General features: G+C 39.2%; 1 protein-coding gene and 1 pseudogene across 1 annotated transcript in view; one reads left to right on the top strand and one right to left on the bottom strand.

Moving 5' to 3' along the window:
* Positions 1 to 10,345, bottom strand: part of Tmem170b (transmembrane protein 170B) — a 37,077-nt gene extending 26,732 nt beyond the window's left edge. Inside the window, exon 1 of the mRNA XM_063259880.1 lies at positions 10,088 to 10,345. Within this exon, the coding sequence (XP_063115950.1) occupies positions 10,088 to 10,337 (250 nt within the window). The 5' untranslated portion in view covers positions 10,338 to 10,345. The remainder of the gene's footprint in view (positions 1 to 10,087) is intronic.
* A 758-nt stretch (positions 10,346 to 11,103) lies between these two features.
* Positions 11,104 to 17,538, top strand: LOC134478496 (holocytochrome c-type synthase-like; annotated as a pseudogene).
* Positions 17,539 to 21,380: the final 3,842 nt, after the last annotated feature.

Raw genomic sequence — 21,380 nt, 5'->3', positions numbered from 1 at the left:
GAAAGCCTGTTCAAGAGCTGTGGAACACATCCAAATAATTTTACACATAATGTGAATTCCAGAAAAAGAAAGACAATGGAAAGAAAAAGACAATTGAGGAGACAAGAGGCTGAAATTTTTCAAAAACAAAAATTATAAAAGGCATAAAGACAATTCTACTCTCAAGGAATTAAAATGAAGAGAAATATTCCTCTCCCTAAACCAAAAATAAATAAATAAATAAAACGTAATAAACCACATCCACATAATACCAGCCTAGCACATACCTAGTGAAACGACTGAAAACCAAAGGTAAAAGTACAATATTGAGCACACCTGGAGGAAAAATGACACAGTGCATAAAGAATAAAGAACACGTACAGCAAACTTCCCATCAGAAAGTATCAAACGAGAAGACAAGAAAATGGCATTTATAAAAAATACTGAAAGGAAAAACTATGCATCCATATATATAAATTCAGCAGAAATGTTTCTGAAAACTAAAGGCAAAATGAAGACCTTTTCTTCAGAAAGAAAGCTGAGAGACTCAATTGCAAGCAGACCTAGGCTACAAAACATGCTAAAAAGCTCTTCAGATACCAGACACAATCTTAGCTCTACATAAAGAACTGGACACTAACATGTAAGTTAAAGCTAATGCAGATGCTTAACAGTTGTCTGTTTCTATTTCTTAAGAAAGCAAAAACACTAGTTTTCAAAATCAAGTGACACCTTCAAGGGCTGCTTTAGCATACCACCTCTTCAGACTTACAGCAATACTATTTATTACCCACTTAAATTACCCTTTTGCTTGCTAATTATATGATTCCAAACAAATACTGCTCCCCCAAACCAAATTATAATACCATCATTAAAGAGCACAAATGAATTCTTAGAAAAACAAGTTTATAATTTAAAACAATCACTATATCACTTGTTTTACAGATCTCAGGTTATTTAAAATAAACCACTCCTCTACATAAACCATATCACAATGTTCCTAAAAGATGCTACTTAATTTATTCTTCCACATAACCACTCAGTTATCAAAGTAAACATTAAATATAAAAGAATGATTCTATTATTATAAAGTTGTAACACAGCACTTATACAATACCTTTAATGTTATTACTTGATGTCCTACAGCTACTTAAATGGTATGTGCTATACAAAACAAGCCAAGTCAGTAGCAACTTACTTCTGGAATCATACACTGACCTAAATAGTTCAACAACAGGTAAAATGTTTTCAATCTCATAAAACATGCCCAAGGGATATTGAGAGAATGCTAAGCATACATTCATTCTACATTTATTAATGATCATAATTGTATTATTTTAGTTAACTAATTTTTTTTTCTTTTTTTTTGTCTTTTTGATACAGGATTTTGCTATGCAATTCAGGCTGGCCTTTAATTCACTCTATAGCCCACAATGGCCTCAAACTCACAGCTATCAGTGAGCATAATTTATAATGAAACTATAAATAGAATACCTTCCTAAAATTAAATCTAAATAAGGAACCGAATAAATGAATGGCAGGTTGGGAAATACAGAGCAATTAGAAAATCTAGTAATAAAGCAAGGTCAGATAACAAAAACCTTAAAAATTATTCTGACAGTAATCCTGAGGAAGCAATTATATGGCACTGGAAGGGATCTTCAGACACAGAATCCAGAATGAGAAGGGATTTTTAGATATGGAATCCAGATGTTTCAAACCAAGAATCAAGAAGGCCTAATTAAATTCTAATAGCTATTAAATATGTTTAAAGAACAAAGATTTTCTTAGTTCTCTTATTACTTTATTAATAAGGCTATTAAAGGTCTGAAAAAAATCCCTAAAAAAGTAGGTTACTTAACTTCAAAGATTAATTAAAAGCAGACTGCCAATGCATAGGTTGTTTCCAAAGCTCCAAATAAAATAAAATCTCCAAATGTTTAACTCCATTAAATCTCTGCATCAGCTTTTCTTAACACCAGTTATGACAATTATTGGCATTAGATGGTACCATGGAGAAGGGAAGAAAGGCATAGTGACTTACACCTGTAATGCCAGTTACCGGGACATTTCAGGAGGACTGTACGTTCAAGGCCAGACTGGGCCACTTAGTGAAACCATCTCAAAATAAAAATGTCAGTCAGGTGGAGTGAAGCAACCTATAACTCCAACACTCCGGATGACTGAGGCAAAGGAGCACAAGTCTGAGCCCAGCCAGGGCAATTTAGTGACTTAGTGAAGACCCCGTCTCAAAATAAAAAACGAAAGTTTTGGGATGTAGCTCAGTATGAAGGCCCTGGGTTCAAACCTCAGTAATGTCAAAATATAAGTAAGAAAAAGTAATTTCAAGACTGATTCTTAACAATGCTAGACACTACTGTTTTGCTATTTTATATAGTTCTACACATCCAGCGTCTTTGTTCTCTAGTCACCTTCTGTTTCTCATGCAGATACTTCAGTCCCTTGTCCCGTTTTCTAATCTTCCCTTACAAGCCTCCTACCTTTCTCTCTCCCATAGCCGTCTTTTAACCAGGACTGCTCCAGCCAGCCTCCAGCAGACCCCTAGTGGTCGCCACAGCAGTCTTTGGCTTTGCGCAGTTCCCTTACCTTTTGGTCTCTGACTCTGTCCCTCTCTGCAAAGAATGCAGGCAGCCCTCAGTCAGAACTGGGCAGGAGCAATGAGACTGCACCACAACCTGCACTCCCCAGCATCAGAAACTGTGAGAAATACTGCCCATTCTAAGCTGCTAAATTTGGGGGTGATTGCTATTCAGCATTAGACTAGCACAAAAGTGTGCAAGTTAATACTCATTAAAATACAAACTTTTGAAAAGTGGTCAAAAAAAAAAAGGAAAAAAAGAAAAAAGTCACCATGTGTTACTTTCCTTTGTCTCCAGACACATCATGTCCAATGGAGTTACTCAAATGCTTGATGAACTGGATTGGCAGTGGTAATTTTTCAAGTCCAGACTTACATGTTCCGTAAGGCAAGATCCTCTCTATAGTGTTTCCTCATTTTTCAGGAGTTATTAATGGTGCCTGCTACATGAGATTATCATTGAGAACCAAATAAAATACTTGTAATATTCTTAGAACAATCTCTAGCATACTAAAAAGTGTTAGAGAAATGTTTACTGAAAATAAAATCTCGGAATAAAACACTGTAACTGTATTTCCTTAGTACTAAAATCTGGGGTGCAACTGCTCTACCTAAGTATTACAAGCTATAGTGTATCATGAGAGACATTAGAAAACCAATGCACATTTAGATACATGTGGCAGTGTCCCAAAGCAAGGGCAACTAGAAAAATAACCTTAATGTAAAATGATCCAGCAATCTACACTCTTCGAAACTATTTTCATTTTTCTTCAACTCCTACTAAAATACGTACATATGACAGTGATGGGAAAAGTTTTAGAGCTTTCAATAGCACAGACAGCCCACTGCAGCCCAAGTGCCACAGTTTCGCCATTACTGACATACACGCTCCTAGATCACATCCCAAGACTTACATTGCAGCATAAGCGATTAGACCCCAGTAACAATTTGATTCTTCCTACTTGCATAAAGCTTGGTGGAAAGTCTTTCACTCAAGGCTTAATCTGCTTAACTCAAGGTCATGAGACAGAATAAATCTGACACCCTAAGGAGACCTCTTTTACAACATGTTGCTATTGCCACTGTGGAGTCTACGATTAATTTCATTGCTATAATATTATATCACTAGCCTAGCATGCCTTACATAATCATATACATTAATAATATCATAAATTATATGGCCACTTCAATTAATCTAAGTGAAATATATGTGAAATGCTTTATACAGTACCTGACACACAATCAGTGTTGAGTAATTCTAAACACACCTGATACTAAGTTCAAGGGCTACACTTTCTGGGTCTGGGCTCTCTTTTTACAGCTCACCATTTGTAATTCCAATTCCTCCTCTGGTTCCAATTCCTCCTCCCTCTTCTGTTCAGTCTTCCTTTCTACAGGGAAAATACCTGTAGTAACTCTGATTCCTCTTCACGATTATCTTACTTTCCTGGACCTTCCTTTCAATCACTAAACAAAGCAAAGATAAATGAATTTTATTCTAATAGTTAACTATTAACATCAAAATAACAGATTAAACAGTCCCAAAAATAATCTAGAAACTGTTGAGGTTTAAGAAATCTGGAGCCTGGATTTTATATTGCAAGAAGGTATGGATTTATCCACAATTCAAAAATAATTGGATGGCAATTTAGAAAGTAAAAGTGTGATGGTGGAAATTCTCATTTGTAAAATCTTACAGCAAACAAACAAACAAACAAAAAAACAAACAAACAAAAAAAAACCAACCTTACAGCTATGTATCACCTTATAGCTGTATATACAGAGTACCTCCTGAAAAGTTAAATGCTACAAAGTACACTTTCTACCAATGGTATTAACTGGGTCTGTGCAACAGAAACCAGGGAAATTCTCAAAATAGTTCAGAAAAAGAAAACTGTAGGGCACAAACAATGAAAAGCAGTGTATGTGACAAAGGCTATATTCCTGAAACACAAGTAACTCTGAGTGGACATCTGATGTACATCTATAGAAACTCACCCACAATAAAGCATTTAGGACGAGGAACTGAACCTAAAGCCAAGGAATACCACCGGGAAACACAGGAAGCAGCTCACTGCTCAGGAGCACCACCTCGTGTGAGCTACTGCAGACACGTGTGGCAGAAATCGACTGTCAGCCAGCTCTTCCTTTTCACCGACACTAAGTATTAACACTAAAATGGCTTAGAAATTGTAAAGTCTAAAAGAAAATCAGTATGTGTATGGATATATTGAAAAATAAGCATATGCATATAGATATAAACAGTCACTAACTTACTGATGGTTTGACATGATTTTTGGTTCAACATGATTTTTTTACCTTTACAGGGCTGCAAAACTATGCCCACACAATTGTCCTGTTTTTCATGTTTGATATAATTAATAGATGATATTCAGCAGTTCACTGTAAAACAGACTTAGAGCTGGATGATTTACCCAACTAGGCCAATGTGAGTGTTCTGACATTTAAAGCAGGCTGAGCTAAGCACTGGTGTTTGGTAAGACAGGTATATTAAGTGCATTTTCAGTTTACACTGGGCTTATCAGGACATAACCATCAACAAATTGAGGAGCATCTGTGTATACAGACACATACATGTGTCTATATATAACATAAGCATTACTTTCACTCTTTACTGCAGTTTGAGTTCTCGCCTTCTCATATTTATTATTAACAGAGGAAGGGAGCACTCTCTTCGTCCCTACATTTTTGGCTGAGAGTGAAGAGCCGGGTTCAGCTATCGCCTTACTCCTGGGGCCCGTAACTTTCCCTCCACCAACCTGAATCTATGTTTATCTAGGGATTTCAGGACTCTTGCCTTTTTCTAAGTACAAATTCTTCTCTAAATCCTTAGCAACCAAATTTGGGTCAGAGCACAAAATTGAGAGCCAAATCAGTTGATGAAAATAAAAGTAATACAGAAAGATACATCCGATTGGAGATTTTTTAAAACTCAAATTACCCACAAAATTGAACAGACATAATATGAGTTTAATTTTAGATTAAGGGGTAGAAATCTAGAGCACAGAGAAAGAAAAAGTACTTGAGAAAGGAAGCGAGCCATTTGCTGCTAGTAAACTAGCATCCATTGGGTCTATTCACAATTGAACAATTTAAGAATCTTGGGAACTACTCTTCAGGAAGGGTCAGCTACTAAGAGAACCTGGGTAACGTGTACTAAGTGACGCAGACCGAATCTCCAGGGATTAACATGCTGTCCACAGAATCCAAAGGAGAGCAAAGTGACAGACTCAGCTCGTAGGATTTCTAAACCAATATACAATAAATACTAAAATAGGTTATTAACTTACAAAGACAATAGCAACTTAAAATTTTAGAAAGCATTACCTTTCAGTATCTTACGTTTTTCACCATCTTTGACTTGCCAGGCAAATTACAATAGCCACCTCCCTCCAACACACACGCACACGCACACGCACATACACAGAGGAACTATTCAAGGTTTCCCTTTGTGTGATTTCAGCTACCTGAAGAAAGCAGTGGTCCAAAAATAGTTAATGGAAAATCACAAAAATAAACCATTTCTAAGTTTTAAATCACTCACTGCTCTGCAAACATAATGACATCTCTACTATCCCGCCCGCCCTGCCCAGGATGTGAATCACTGCTCTGGAGCGTCTGCACCATATACGTTAGTCACTCACTAGCCATCTCAGTCACCGCAGGGATTGTGGTTTCACACAGAGGATATGGACGGAACCCTGATCCGATTCATAATGGCTCCAAAGCTCAAGAGTAGTGATGTGGGCAATTTTATGAGTATATAGTTATAACTGCTTCTATTATTAGTTATTATTGTTAGTCTTTTACTGGGTCTAATTTATAGATTAACCTCTACGGAAGTATGCATGTGTAGGAAAAGAACACAGTAATATGATTTGGTGCTCTAAAGTTTTAGGCTCCCACGGAGGGACTTACAGCAGTGTAAACCTACAGCACTTTAAGACAAAAGATATTAATGTATAAGTTGTTTTTTCTAAACTAAAACCTCAGCATTCAGGTTTAATTGCAGTGTTGGCACTATGTGACAACTAAGTGGGGTTTGGGCTGCAGTTAGGCAACTTGTCTTTAGAAGGTTGGCCGTCAGTGCCCTAGAAGTAAGCCGGGGATGGGGAGACTTCTGCAGTTCCACTCACACACTCTCAAGGTGACTGGGGGAACTCGGCAGGCTAATCTCTGCTTTTAAAGTGCTGGGATCCACCCAGGGCTTCACACAGGCTAGGCCAGTGTTCCATCACAAAGCTCCACAGTCTGCCCAGCTTTCCAACTTCTCACACTAGCCTGGGTTGAGAAGCTGTCAGGGACAGAAAGGAAAGGCAGAGAAGTGAGTCAGGAGAAACAGCTCCATCCTGGCCTCGGCACTGGACCCCAGGCAGCCCACTTCTCCAATGGAGTGATGTTGCGTTATTTCTAAAGTGAAGCAGTAGTAGCTGGAAAAAGTTAGGCTGTTTCTAGCTCTCATTATTCAATTTTAAATTTTGTTCGGTCAAAGTAATACACAAGACTCATTTTTAAAGGTTAGTCTCTAAGAAGGTCAATCTATTTTCACACTTTTCCTGTGTAATAGGAAGAGAACAACAGCTCTGCACAAAGAAAAAAAACATTGAGAGCTTACTTCCTTGTATTTGGTCTTACTTAACCAGATTTCTGTGACTCCTTCATGTCATTTGTTAAATCAATCAATCTAATTCTTCACTATGCTTCTTTCCACTTTAACTTGCAATTACTATGATAACAAAAATGCCTTTTCACTTAATAGTATGTGTTACAATTTTTAAAAAAGGTAACAGCTTTTTCACAATTAGCTATAACAGAGAATAAAGTTACTCTTTGCTTCAATGTCTGAACCTATAAAATAAGGAAAAACAATAATCTCTCTGAAGATTAATACATGAAAGCACGGGACCATGCATAGAATATGCCTATAATCAATAAACCTTTGTGTGTATTAAAGGCATGTGGGAGGACAATTATCTGTAAAGCCTGTTTAATCTTATTCATTCTTCTTTAATAGCATATTTACTTCAACAGACACAGCTGAAAAACAATGCAACACAGGATGTTTAAATTATGTTAGTTATTATTTTAAAATTTCAACTGGATAAGCATGTATTTAATATTTCCTATGTGCCAGGTACTGTAACACTAGGATTTCACAATTCAAAGATGAGTGTGAGCACAGCCCCACCCTCAGAGAGCTCCCAATCTAGAAGACACAAAAATTATAATGTAATTAAAGATACATAATAAAAATATGTGCAGGAAGCAGAAGTAGGAGGATGAAGAAAAAATGAATTCTGCCTAAAATAGGAAGTAGCTAAATAAAGCAGCATAGTAAAGGGGAAAGAAGAGTTATGTAAGCAAAGACTTGGGTCTAACCCTAGCTACCCATTTACTGGTTGTATGATATAAGGCAGTTTAGTGTATCTGAGTTTCCCAGTAAATACACTTTGTAGTTATTCTTGATATTAAAATATATGTAGAATTGTTAAAACATAGCAGGTACTCAATAAATGGTAATTGTCTTGTTTTAGAAGTGGTGTTTGCTTGTCTTTAATAGAGTAAGTTTTAAATGTCACCCTATCTAGCATCTCTTGAACAATGATCAACCTACATATAGCATTGTTAAGGTCATCAGTATACTGAATGCCAAGGAACCACCTCGTAATGTTACCACTTAACGACAGCTGCTTTTGTGGTGTGCTGCCTTCTGTGGGTCCTCTCACCTGCTAGTAAAGCTTACTTCTGTTACTTTCTGCTTTTTTACCCTGAAGCATACAACTTGCCTCCTTAGACCCTGTTGTTTCCTAGGTTCCCTTCCTCCATCCTACCTCAGCCCTACTTGAGGATGGCCCCTAGGAAGAGACAGGCCTGATGCGCAATTGGCAATTACCAGGACCACAATGGGTGGGAGATAACACAGGTTAACTTCAGGGTGTTGGCCATTAGTAACTAATGGCTCACTTGTGGAACTGGAAGCCACCACAATAAGAATCATAAACATTTAAAATTTAAATCTTGCCAAGAGGGACTTTTACATTTACTCTACAGCTCCAGAAACTTTCTCTAAATAACCACTGATGACCTTAGCCAATTAGCAGCACACACAAACACATCATAGGAAGTCCTTACCTATCATTTCACGCTAAAGCCAAAAGATGCTTGCTTGGCAAGTATGAGTTCAATTCCCCACAGCAAACAAAAATTAAAAATAAAATAAAAAGAAAAGATGAAGCAATCTATCTCTAAATTATTAAAGTCTTTATGACAGTTTAGTGTTTCAAAACTATAAAAACATGTTTCTGATCCACAACCAAGTAAAGTCTACCTGCTCCAACTTAAATGAGGGCATCTTAAAAGTGAGGGTACCATGTAGCCACCCAGAATCTACCTTAAATGGAGCTTCCAGATTCAAGGAAATTAGTGCCAATAAATTGTCTTTAATTCCACAAATTTTTCCTCTGGAAGTATGACTTTTCTGTATTCCTTTTGATTTTATATATACACACATATGCATGTATATATATATATATATATATATATATATATATAATATGTATGCACAATTACTCTATCGCTATCCTCTGAAATATTAATGTTCCACTGAAACGGACAGCCCTATACATTTTCAGGATTTACAACATATTTTTTTAAAGTTTTTTCTCTGAATGGCAGTCACTGAAGGCTCATCAAAAATTACAACTGAATCTCTTTTGTTCATACTACTCTTCAGAGACTATTTTTTTAAAAAGCCTGTACGCAAGAATGTACACATTTCCACATTAACAAAGCCAAAGTCTTCTCGAAAAGCAAACCTATGGATCAGATTTTTTAAAAAAATACTCTGTGTACGATCGCTCATTCTAACAAACAGCAACTGATTTGATCCTGAATTAGACCCTATTCCCAGCTCTGAGGATGGAAAGGAAACAAAAAATTATCAAATGTCACAGAAACTGTCAAATGTCTGAGACCAGAAGGAGTGACAGACAAAAGGGAAAAGGAAGGACAGAAGACAGACAACGCTAAAGGCTTCCAAAGCACGTATTTGGCCCAGCCCCTGACCCATTATAATCTACTTAGTCATCTCCATCTCCGACTCAGAATAAATACAACATAGTCTCAGTAAATACTATAGACCGTTGTGGGGAAACTGCTCCGCGTTTGATTTGAGATGTGCCTTTCAAAAAGACATAAACCTGAAAACGATCTAAACACCCGCGGGAAGCGGCGCGTGTGTGTGCGTGTGAGCGCGCGTGCAAGAGGAGGGCGAAGAGACCCGCGAGCAGCGCTCTGGTCCCCGCCGACGCGGCCGGCGCGTACTACAGAGGCGGGGCCGAGCCCTGAGCGCCCGAGGGCGGGCGGGCGCGGCGGGGGTCTTGGGGCTCGGGGGCTCCGGCCGGGCCGAGCCCCTCCCCGCGGACCCGGGCGCGCACGGAGGTGGGGCGGCTCCGCATCCCGAGTGGCCCGGCCTGGCGCATCAGTTACCTGTGAGGTTCCTCAGCACCGTCCCGTGGGCCCAGAGGCTCAGGACCTGCTGCACCGACAGGTTGATCATGGAGTTGTCGCCCCCCTCCGCCTTCATCTTCCCCGGGGGGCGCCCGCCGCCCTCTCGGGGGGCGCCAGGCGGCGGCGGCGGCGAGGTTCGGGGGGCGCCGGGCGGGGCGCTGCGGCGGGGCCTGGCGGGGGCGCCGCTCCGCGTGTCTCCCAGGCAGCCCACTCCCCGCCGGGGAGACATTGAGGACGGCGGCCGGGGAGAGCAGGGGCCGGGCGCGGACTCGGGCGCGGAGGCCGCCGCTCCCACTCAGGGCCAGCGCCGCGCCGCGGGGGCCCGACACGCGCCGCGGCGGCCGAGGTCACGCCGGGAGGCCCGCGGTGATGGGCAGCCAGCAGGTGCGGCCCCCGAGCGGGTCCGGCTCATCGCCGCCGCAGGCGGAGGGGATGCGGGAGCGGGCGGAGGCTACGGGCGGCGGCCGAGGCGGCACCTGCCGCCCGCCTGCCCCTCTTCGGGTCGCCGACACTCGGGAACCGCCCCCTCCACCCGCGGCAGCCGGCGGACCGCTCGTGCGCGCGCGCGCGCCGCTCCTCATCCCGGCCCCTGCGCCCCCCCCCCCAGGAGCGCCTGCGCATGCTCACTCCCCCGCTCCGCGGGACCCTCCGCCCTCTCGGCTTGCGCTCCGGCTCGCGCTGCTGACAGCGCCCAGCGTCGGCCCGCAGTGGGGCGGAGGGAGGCGCGGCCACGTCACTGGCGCCACCGCCGAGACTCGCCGCTGATTGGGTGCTCCAAGAAAACCGACTCCACGCCCCCCTCCGCCCCCGGACCCCGGGCACCCGCCCTGGAGAGTAGGAGCCACAGCGGGGCCCAGGCAGAGTGCGCTAGGTGCTTGGTAATTCTGACCCGCTGTGGTCTCGGTGGGAGTCGGAGAGATTGACGCTGTGACTGTTCACGTGTTTGCCTTCAAATGAAACGCTTTTTGAAAAGGAGTTTGCATGCAACTCTTTCTAAAGGTGTTGTATCTCAGCGTTTAGATGTATTGATGGAGGGTTTTTTTCCCCCTGAGAGAGAGCCCAATGAGTCATTTAATTGCAAAATACATGTTAAAGCCACTCAAGCAGAAAAAGATCCGCTTTGTCATTCAACCCGCCTTCCTACCTGCCACTAGAATCTAGGCCTCCCCCTCCCAGGATTCCAAGATCTGAAATCACCTACTGAGGCAAGGCACGGCAGGTGTTCTAGTCCCCGCTTAGCTTTTCTTTCCTGGCAGTATGCTTTGTATCTAAATTGTATGTCCATTTTATTCTCCACCCCAACCCCAGCATTTAAATTAGATCCCTGTTTCCTTCCCATTTTACCATCTTTGTTCAAGTTCAAGGTTAGTATGAGAAGCCTCTCAAGCTAATGTCTTCTTGGACATATGAAACCTTTTAACTTTAAAAATTCAGTTTTGGTAATAACGTAAATATGCAGTGGCCAGCCAACCTTCCCTCCAGCGGCATCTCTTTACAACTCCTCTGCCATCTGATAAAATTTTACAAAAGAAAGTGAAAAATTCTGTGGCCAAATCGAATGTTTTGGTAAAGCATTAAGAGGTAGAGTCCTTGCAAAATGATGCTCTTGGGAACCACTATAAAAATAATTACATGCACACAGGTACATATTTATGCGTGTTGTTTTGATGTCAAAAAATAAAGTTTTGGATCATTGTTAAGAATTGAGTTCAAGCTTATAGTTTAGCTTCCTTCTAGAATTTAGACTTACTTAGCATAGACTAAGTAAGTGGACATGAAATAAACTTTATTTTTTTAGTTCATTTTATTTTACAGATAGGGAAACTGATTCTGCAGAATTGTGACTTACTAAAGATGACCCTACTTCAGAGAATGTCTGAATTTCTGCTCTGCTATTCTTTCTAGCAACCACACTACCTATCCTAACTCACTAAGTTTCTGGATAAGGAAGTTACTAGAAGTCATTAAGGAATTTGGCAGCACACAATTAGTGATGTTAAGGAACTTGATCACATTCAGTGAAGTACCCAGAGGAGCCTCTCAAAACAGGAGCTTGTTACACTCTCCTATCATAGTTAGTTTATAAGGAAACTAATGAGGTTCTTGTGATTATGCACTAATATTTAAATGCAGAGCATAACTCTGGGTTACAACAACCCATACTTTTTTACTGTAAATTTGTACTTAAGCATAACAGTAGCTGGCTGTGTGTCTCAGTAGCTATACTAGCGAATACAAAAAGCAGTTACCACATTTATTCAGTTGGTATGATGAATGGCAAGGTTTATACATATGTGCAAAAGTGTCAAACTGGAATTTTTATCCACATAATGCTCAAACAGGTTTTACATATGTTTACGTAAGCATCACAGCAGGTAACATACACCTACGGCCACTCTGTTCTGTAAACATGTATTTTACCATAAATGGAATGTGAATGTGATTCATTGTAGCCATACCTGGAGACAGCAAGAACTCACCTATGCATTTACACACTGGGCAGATGAATGACAAAGTGTATACAGGACAGTCAAAGCAGCAGCAGGTGAGTTTTCCCCATGAAATGCTCAGTACTAAATTTCCGTGCATTTAGGATTTATTTTTATTTTATTTTTTTTTTCTGTTGATTTTTCTGTTAAAAGCAGCCCAATTCAATACAATGGCAGATAAAAAAAAAACCAGATTTGGAAGTTTTGGCAGAGGTTGAAGGGAATCATCAGATCATTTATGCATGGATAATGAAGATGATAATGTCTTTGACTTTGGCCATATGTGAGCCAAAGTTCCTGTGACAGTGAAATGGAGCAAGAATAGACCGATAGACACAGCGGTGACCCGGTGAGGTGAAGGCAGTGCTGGACATTTAAAATTGTTTGGAGTCAACACTTTGATTCCAGCCATGGGTTTGTCAGCATCTACTCCTGCTGTTGCAGTTCAGACCCCAAAAGCTTCAGATCATCAGACAGCATCACCACCTTCAGGATGCCCAATGTATGAAAGGAAGAGTCAAGGCTGTCCAGTAAGTGAGGAACCATCTAGTCCAACTAGTGACAGCAAAACCTACTCTCTGCCTGCCCACCAGGATCGAGCGTACGACTATGTGGAGTGCCCCTTTACCCATGCCAGGGCCGATAAGGAGAACCTGGATCCTTCAAATCTGATGCCACTACCTAATCAAACACCAGCCCCAGATCAGCCGTTTGCTTTGTCTACGGTCAAAGAAGAATCATCCATTCCAAGAGCAGACTCTGAGAAAAAGTGGGTCTACCCTTCAGAACAGATGTTCTGGAATGCCATGTTAAGGAAAGGGTGGAAGTGGAAGGATGAGGATATTAGTCAGAAAGATATGTATAATATCATAAAGATTCACAATCAGAATAACGAGCAGGCCTGGAAGGAGATTTTGAAGTGGTAAGCCCTTCATGCTGCGGAGTGTCCTTGTGGTCCCTCATTGATCCGATTCGGAGGGAAAGCAAAGCAGTATTCACCAAGGGCCAGAATTCGTTTCTGGATGGGGTATGAGTTGCCTTTTGACATGCATGATTGGATCATCAGCCGCTGTGGGACGGAAGTTAGATAATCGATTACTACGATGGTGGCGAAGTGAACGAGAACTACCAGTTTACCATCCTGGATGTGCGCCCGCCTTGGATTCGCTTTCTGCTGTATGGGACAGAATGAAGGTTGCTTGGTGGCGCTGGACGTCATAACCAATGTTTTGTTTGTGATGGAAAAATATAAACTATATTTTTCTGAAGGGTATATTATACTATTTACCTAAACTGAGTCCCACTCATGATTTAAGAAAAGTTTGAAGTGGGCAGACACATTTCATCGTTTACTTAGTGAGAGACACCCTCTCCATTAACCTCTGAGTCCCTTTGCCTTGCACTCCATAGCAGACCATTTTAAGTTTTCCTCCCACTTCATTCAGGTGGGCAGCAGTCTTTTGGCTTTCCCTTTAACTTCGCTATTGCTTGTTTAGTTTGTCTTAAAAAAGTCTTAACTTCTGTAAAAGAACTTTTGAAAAATGTTCAGAGTTGTCTTGTTTTTTTCAGGAATGAGATGTAAAACCTGAAAGTCAGTGCAATGTTCATGAACTTTTTCCTGGTCAAGTATTATAACTGAAATTTAGAAACAAGACATAGTTACACTTTTTAAAAAATGACCAGCAATTCTAAAGCCCCTGCAATGTAGTAGTAGCCCTGTAGTAGTAGCCCTGAAATGTAAAGGTATATACTGCAAATGTATTCAGCAAGAATAAGCATGTCTCAGCTCTCCAAATTTTCATTAAGTGAGTTTTTCACACTGGACCTTGTTATAGAAATTTAAGCCACCGGGAAGCAGTAATCCACATATTTTGAACACGTATTTTAACTTTAAATGTTTCCTCTTTATTCCTATAATTCTAATTTGTAAGTCTGCTTCTCCAAAACAGGTATCATTGTCCCTGGCATTTGACAGGTCGTCCCAACTTGGAGCTCCATTCCTTCCCAGCCGGGGAGCTTTCCTTCCAGTCGGCTGAATCCAAACCCTGAGAGCACAGCTGAAGTCACCGAGCCAGAGCTGATCCCTCTGTAAACCATGAGGACATTCAGCTGTGGGTTAAAGTGCACAAGAAGAGTATTTTTTCTCAAATGTAGAGTATTTGCATCAATTCAGAGTCTTGAATTTGTTTTTGTTTTAAGGAAGCTCTAAATTTTCTGTTGGAATTCTTTGTTTCAGTAATCCATGGACTGGTTATTCTAATTATAGCAGCATGTTGCAAAAAAAAAAAAAAGAATAGACCGATACAGACACAAAGACTGAAGACTTCCTTGATTCAGATGATGAAGAAAACAGCAACGTGAGTACAAATATTTGACTAGTAAAAGTGATCATGCAACCAAATGGAAACATCCAGTATTAGAACTAGGTCAAAAAGTAGGGCTGAGGATGTAGCTCAGTGGTAGAGTGCTTGCCTAGCATGTACAAGGCCCTGAGTTCAATCCTTAGTACCACCAGAAAAAACCAAAAAAAAACATTGGACAGAATGACAACACTGCACTTAATGTTGGAAATTGTGACAAGGAAACGTTACAAGATGTGAAATATGCAAATACTGAAATGCAGGTAAAATATTCTGTATGTACCAATATCCACATGCAAAAATATTTTTATGACACCTCACTAGCTGAACTGAAATTATTCAAATGTCCGCTGTACTTAGCAAAGCTTTCTCCTGGTAATCACAGGAATATAAAACACTTATGGAAAAGCAGTGGGTGTGAGCTTGAAGTTTGAGAAGATTTGTATTCCTCCAAAATTGCCTGGGGTTTGATGACAAAATCACCTCCAAGGAAAAGAAGTGATAATATGACTGCTATCCGCTCATGCTTTGAGAGGTTTGTTATTGATGTTTAGGCAATTTATGTGACTATCGATGAACATCTTACAGCATTTCATACTTGCTGTAGCTTCAGGCAGTATATTTTCAAAAACCTTCAAAATAAAACAAAAAATTATGCCCTTGAGGAAGACTTACTATGCTTTCAATTTAGAAATTTCTCCTGGAACTCAGTCATCGAGTCCTTACTTGTATAATAATAAACCAAATGATGTTTTAAACAAACTTGTTACTCTCATCCCCCAAACTGATGGGAATGTGATATTTGACAATTGGTTCCCCAGTTTCCAACTGATGTTACATTAGCTAACAGAGCTCAAGTTGACTACCAGAAGAACTATAAACAGAAACAAAGGTGAAATATCAAAGGATATGTTGAAATTTCAAAACAGAGAATTGTCTAGTACATTCTTTAGATTTCAAAAAGATATAACCTTGGCCTCATATGTGGCAAGGAAGAAAAAACTGGTACAACTGATGTCAACACTGAACCATGGTGGGAATACTGATAGGGAAACCTTACAAAACGGAAGCCTGAGATGGTAACTTTTTACAACAAAACCAAAGGTAAAGTAGATGAGGTTTGATGAGTTACACAGCAACTATGATGTCCCTTGAAACACAAAGAATTGGCTAATGATTGTTTTTTACTCAACCCTAAACATGTGGCATAAATAGTTTGATAGTTTACAAAGAAAATAACAAGTACAAAACATCACAGAGAATTTTTCTTAGAAGATTGGAACTGGAATTCATAAGAGATCATTTACAGCAGAAGAAAAACCACTATTTCTTCCCAGGAAACTACACAAACACTTGTGTAACACACTGGTGAGTTGACAGGTAAAGAGACAGATGCAGCATCACAAAGACACATGACAACAACAAGAAAATCAAAAATATATCAACTGTGCCCTATAGAGAAGGGCAAGAAAACAAAGCACACATGCTAGCAGTGTAAGCAATACTTGTGTATGGGACATGCAGTTTTCATGTGCCTTGGGTGTGACAGTTGAAGCAGATTTTTTCTATGGTAGAGTTTTGTTTGTACTTTTATATTATAGTTCACGGTTTTCGTTTCTGATATTATTTAGGTTTTGTAAGTAAGTAAACAACTGTTGTGAAAATGTGGGTGTCTATTCTAAGCACTCATTAAACATTTGATATTTTACTGACATCTTATTTTCCTGCTAACTGCACATTGTACAATATAGTAAAAAGCACTTCACAAAACAGGAAGACGAGAGGTAACAAGAATGGCCTGCTACACAGAAAAAGAAAGCTAAGCCCATGTGCTATCAGTGCAAGCAAAACATGTGCGTGGAGCAGGCAGTGTGTGAAGACTGCCTTGGGTGTGACAATTGAGACAAAGGTTATTTTGTTGTAGAGTCCTATTGGTATTTTCATGGTAGGAAGTTATTTCTGATGTCTTTTATTAGGTTTTATAAGCAGGTACACAGCTGGTGTGCAAAGGTTGATGTTTATCAAAGCATGCAATACATATTAAGAGTTTAATACTTTAGTGATATTTTATGTTCCCATTAACTACACATTGCATAATATGAGACAAAACAGCAAGATCAGTAATATGTCAAGTATGTTCTATAAAAAGGCCAGAAAACACATACGCTGTCAGCGTAAGCAATAAGTGTGTGTGGAGTGTGCTGTTGTCATGTGTAAAGTCTGCCTCAGGTATGATAATTGAAATAAAGATTTTCTGGGTATAGTTCTATTGATATTTTCATTGTAGTTCATGTAGGAATTTAGTTTTGTTATTTTTTAGACTTTGTACACCCAAATAACAGTGTTGAAAATGTTGATTTTTTATGAAAACTCAAAAAAATTAAAAATTTAATAATTTTTTGAACTTTTTCCCTGTATATTTATTGTTTAAAATAATAAAACTCATAAAATTAAAATCAATAAGGCCAGGGATTTAGCTCAGCAACATAAGCGCCTGCCTTGCAAGTGTGTAGATGTGAGTTCAATCCCCGGTACAAAAAAAAAAAAAAGTATTTTTTATGGAAGCAATAATTCATTAGCAGGAATAGCCTAAAGAATAAACACGTATATCATAAATTCACAATAATGTGCCTTTATGACAAATTCCTGTTATACATCACAGTAGCAAACATTTAAAACATTCAGAACCTGGGACAGTGCCCAGCATGTTGTGCTCTATCAAAGTTGATGAATGAATAATTAAAAGAACTTCATAGAAAACTCAGCATTTTTATTATCCTGCTTGATTTTGTTTTTACTATACTCTTTAAGTTTTGATGCTCAAATTGAGATACAGGATTTAGCTCAGTGGCTTAAGTGTCTACCTGACAAGGATGAGGTCATGAGTTCAATCCCTGGTACCAAAAAAAAAAAAAAAAGAAAAAAGAAAAAAAGAAAATGAAAATGAAAAAAGAAAATGAGATAGGAATACAGTAATAAAGCAACAGGTTGATAATTCTCTTTGCTAACTCAAGAACTCTTCCCCTACTTTACTTTTATTTATTTTTTTATTTATTATTTTGAAGGTAGTAAAATACAACAGAACAAGACAGTACAAAGCTAACTGAGACTGTGTAGTGAAATTGGTACAGAACTTCACAGCGGGTTACCGAGATAACAGTAATAGGTATCACAGTATATCTCATTATTTTCACAGTGTTTGTTCTTTCAATCACGTATAGCAAAATAAAATGAAGTACAAACATTATAGAATTCATCAAAACAAAATATTGAATAGAACAGTACTATTAATCAGAATAAAGCAAAACAGTAGTAAAACTATTTGCCTTCAAAACGATGGTAGAAGGAAATCCCCCTTATTTGCTATATTGCATATGGTCAACCTCCCAAGAGATGTTCAGATTTTTGGTTCCCATTTGCTAAAGGGAACCAGGGGAAGCGGGATGTTTGACTCTCAGCCCATGCACCGGTAGGCTCACTATTGTTTAGCAGGGAGGCAGGCTGGTTGCTTGGTTTCCCAGTGTCCTAAGTTCCAACATGGTGGCGGATCTCAGGAGACACTGGTGGATCTCCCCCTGGGGTGGCCTCAGCCTGCCGAAACACAGCAGCTTACCAAGGAGGCAAGCTGCTTGCTTAATTTCCCAGCATCCTAAGTTCCAACATGGTGGGGATCTCAGGAGACGCTTGTGGTTCTCCTTCTGGAGGGGCTGCAGCCTGCCACATCACAGCCACTTAGCAGGGAGGCAGGCTGGTTGCTTCTCTATTTTTCAATTCTGTTCAATTTAGTAAGTATTATTTGGGCCTCTGCTATCTGTAATATTTTCTACAAACCATTACCTGTAGGACTTGAGGACTAATAAGTTTCCTACTCTGTATGATAAATCAGGTCATACCCACTGTGGTGGAAGTCTGGTTCTTTAAGGCAACTGAACATTTCCCCAATAGTCAGGATTAGGCAACCCCAAAGCAAATCAATACAAATGAAAGTTGTGAGTTTTTTTTCTTGTAGACTTTTAATAATGAATTAATTAGTCATATACCTGCTAGAAGTCAAGAAACACCCCATATAAATCCCAGGATAGCCCTTCCAGTCCTGTGCTTTTGAATGTGAAATGAACAAACTATTCTTAGTTTATTTCTTGCCCATATGTAAGAAAACACCCATACATTCTAGCTATTCTATTAATTGCCTGGAGAGAGCTGAGAAGAAAGCTTTTACCATCAATTGAAATATAAAAATGATATGGATTCCCTAGAAAAACATTAACCATGAAGGATATCTGTTTTCTTTCTTTTTTTTTTTTTTTGCTACAGTACTACATGACAGACTTCACACAAGATAGGCAACTTAATTTCATCTTGTCACACATTTCAGCAGTTCTACCCTGCGTAAATTTATTAGATTAATATCTGCAAAATATGATTTGATCAGTGGCTCCAACATTTCCTAGTATTAAGTAGAAATAATAATAGCAACCCATTAGATTTTTATTAGCCTTTAATAATAGTAATAATCATCCCAGTTCCTTCTAATGTCTGGCACTGTGCCACGTACTATACATTAGCTTACTTAATGTTCAGAAGATTGGGTTGAAACTTCACAATACCATTAGATTAATTCTTTTAATAGCACATACAGCCATACTGCTGCCTGAGTCATGTTTGTTCCTAAACAGAAAAATGAGAACTCAGTTGATTTTTTTCCCCTTTAATTCTATACAGATAGTGAGTTTTATTATTATTATTATTATTATTATTATTATTATTATTATATTTCCCAATAAGCTTTCTTTGATTTCCTAAAGTTAACACTTCCTTGGTTATGATTTCCTATTCTTTTAATATTTTACTTAATTCTGCATCTTCTTTATCACAGTACCATCAATACTGCAAGCACTATTGAACTTACAGTGAGTATTATTTTAGTGGTATTCTATAGTTTAAGTAATGTTCCTTTGATATGTAATATTGTCATCTAGTAACTTTGCCACTGTTGATTTTTACTTTGAAGTTACTTAGAGAGTTTCTTTTTAATTTTTATTGGTATATGTTTGTAGTGAATAATGTCTCCATTCCTTTCGTGCAGCTGGCACACCTAGATTCCTTTTTCCATTCTCTGTCGCTCTCTTCCGTTTCCCTTCCCTCCATCTGTTGATCCCATTTCCATTACAGAAAGATCTATTTCCCTACTTCCTATTATTTATCTTTTATTTTGATTTTTATTTATATTTTTTGATTCTGATATAAGAGAAACCATGTAATATTTAAGCTTGGGTGTCTGATTTATTTCACTTAACATTAGTCACAGGGTGTACCCATTTTCCTACAGATCACCCAAATTTATCTTTCTTTATGGAAGAATAACTCTCCATTCTATAGAGCCTTTCTTTTTTAATCCTCTTTGAAGAGAAATGATTCTACATTTATTAGCAATTGATAGTTTAAGCATAGTTTAGTTACAGGATGTTATCTGTTCCCTTTGGGAATTTATTGAAGTTTTCCTTGTGGCCCAGTACATGTACATGGTTCATTTCAGTTAGTGAGCATGTGGAAAATAGATATGTTCTCTGTTTTAAACAATAGTCTTGGCTTATATAAGATCTATGATACATAATATGCTATGAAACCTTACTTATTTTTGTGTACCTGATCTGTCATAGGATGTATATTAGGTTATATGTATGTATATATGTATATTCAGTAGCCATACATATATGTATGAATATATGTATATTCAGTAGCCTTCATTAGACCATGTTGTAGCAAAATAATTCAAAATCCCATTGACTTTACCAGCAAATCTTATTTCTTGATGGCACTATCAGAGGCTGGCAGAAGGGTTGCTGCTCAGCAGGAGTCGGCTTGGCTGGTTCAGTCCCTTCCACAGGTCCCCTTTGGACCCAGACTAAAAAGCAGCCCATCTCTGCATGCAAGGCCACTGTGGGACACTTTTCTTGCCTGAAAAATGTAAAGGGACTGCAAAATACTTCATGACCAAGAAAAATACTCTATGTTAATATTTTTAAAAGTCAAAAGCAATGCAAAAATCTGTCATGAACAAAATACCAACATTTTAAACAAAAATGGAATCTGACACTGCATTTTACATGACCCTGCCTTACCTGTGTTGCCCTAGTGTGGGCTCTGCTGGGAAGTACAGGGCAAAACCACGGGAGTATGCTAAAGCTTGCTCAAACACAGCCCTTTACGTGTCACGTGTCACTCACATTCCTTTGGCCAAGGCAAATTGCATAGTGAGCTCCAAAAAAAATAGGATAAAGAAGTATGGTCTACCGCCAAGAAAGATGGTAACAGCTGATGAGTGGAGGAAACAAAAGAGGCGATTTTCCAGGGGCTGAATCAGGTAAGTTGCCTACAAAAGTATGTTTCTACTAATTGCTCTTTGTGATTCCTTGTAGTTTT

Source organism: Cavia porcellus, unplaced genomic scaffold (genome assembly GCF_034190915.1).
Source record: "Cavia porcellus strain 051 isolate PalLab524CR breed Dunkin Hartley unplaced genomic scaffold, mCavPor4.1 scaffold_13, whole genome shotgun sequence".
NCBI lineage: Eukaryota > Metazoa > Chordata > Mammalia > Rodentia > Caviidae > Cavia > Cavia porcellus.
Note: the sequence above shows the minus strand (reverse complement) of the source record. Positions and strands in the feature narration are given on the sequence as shown.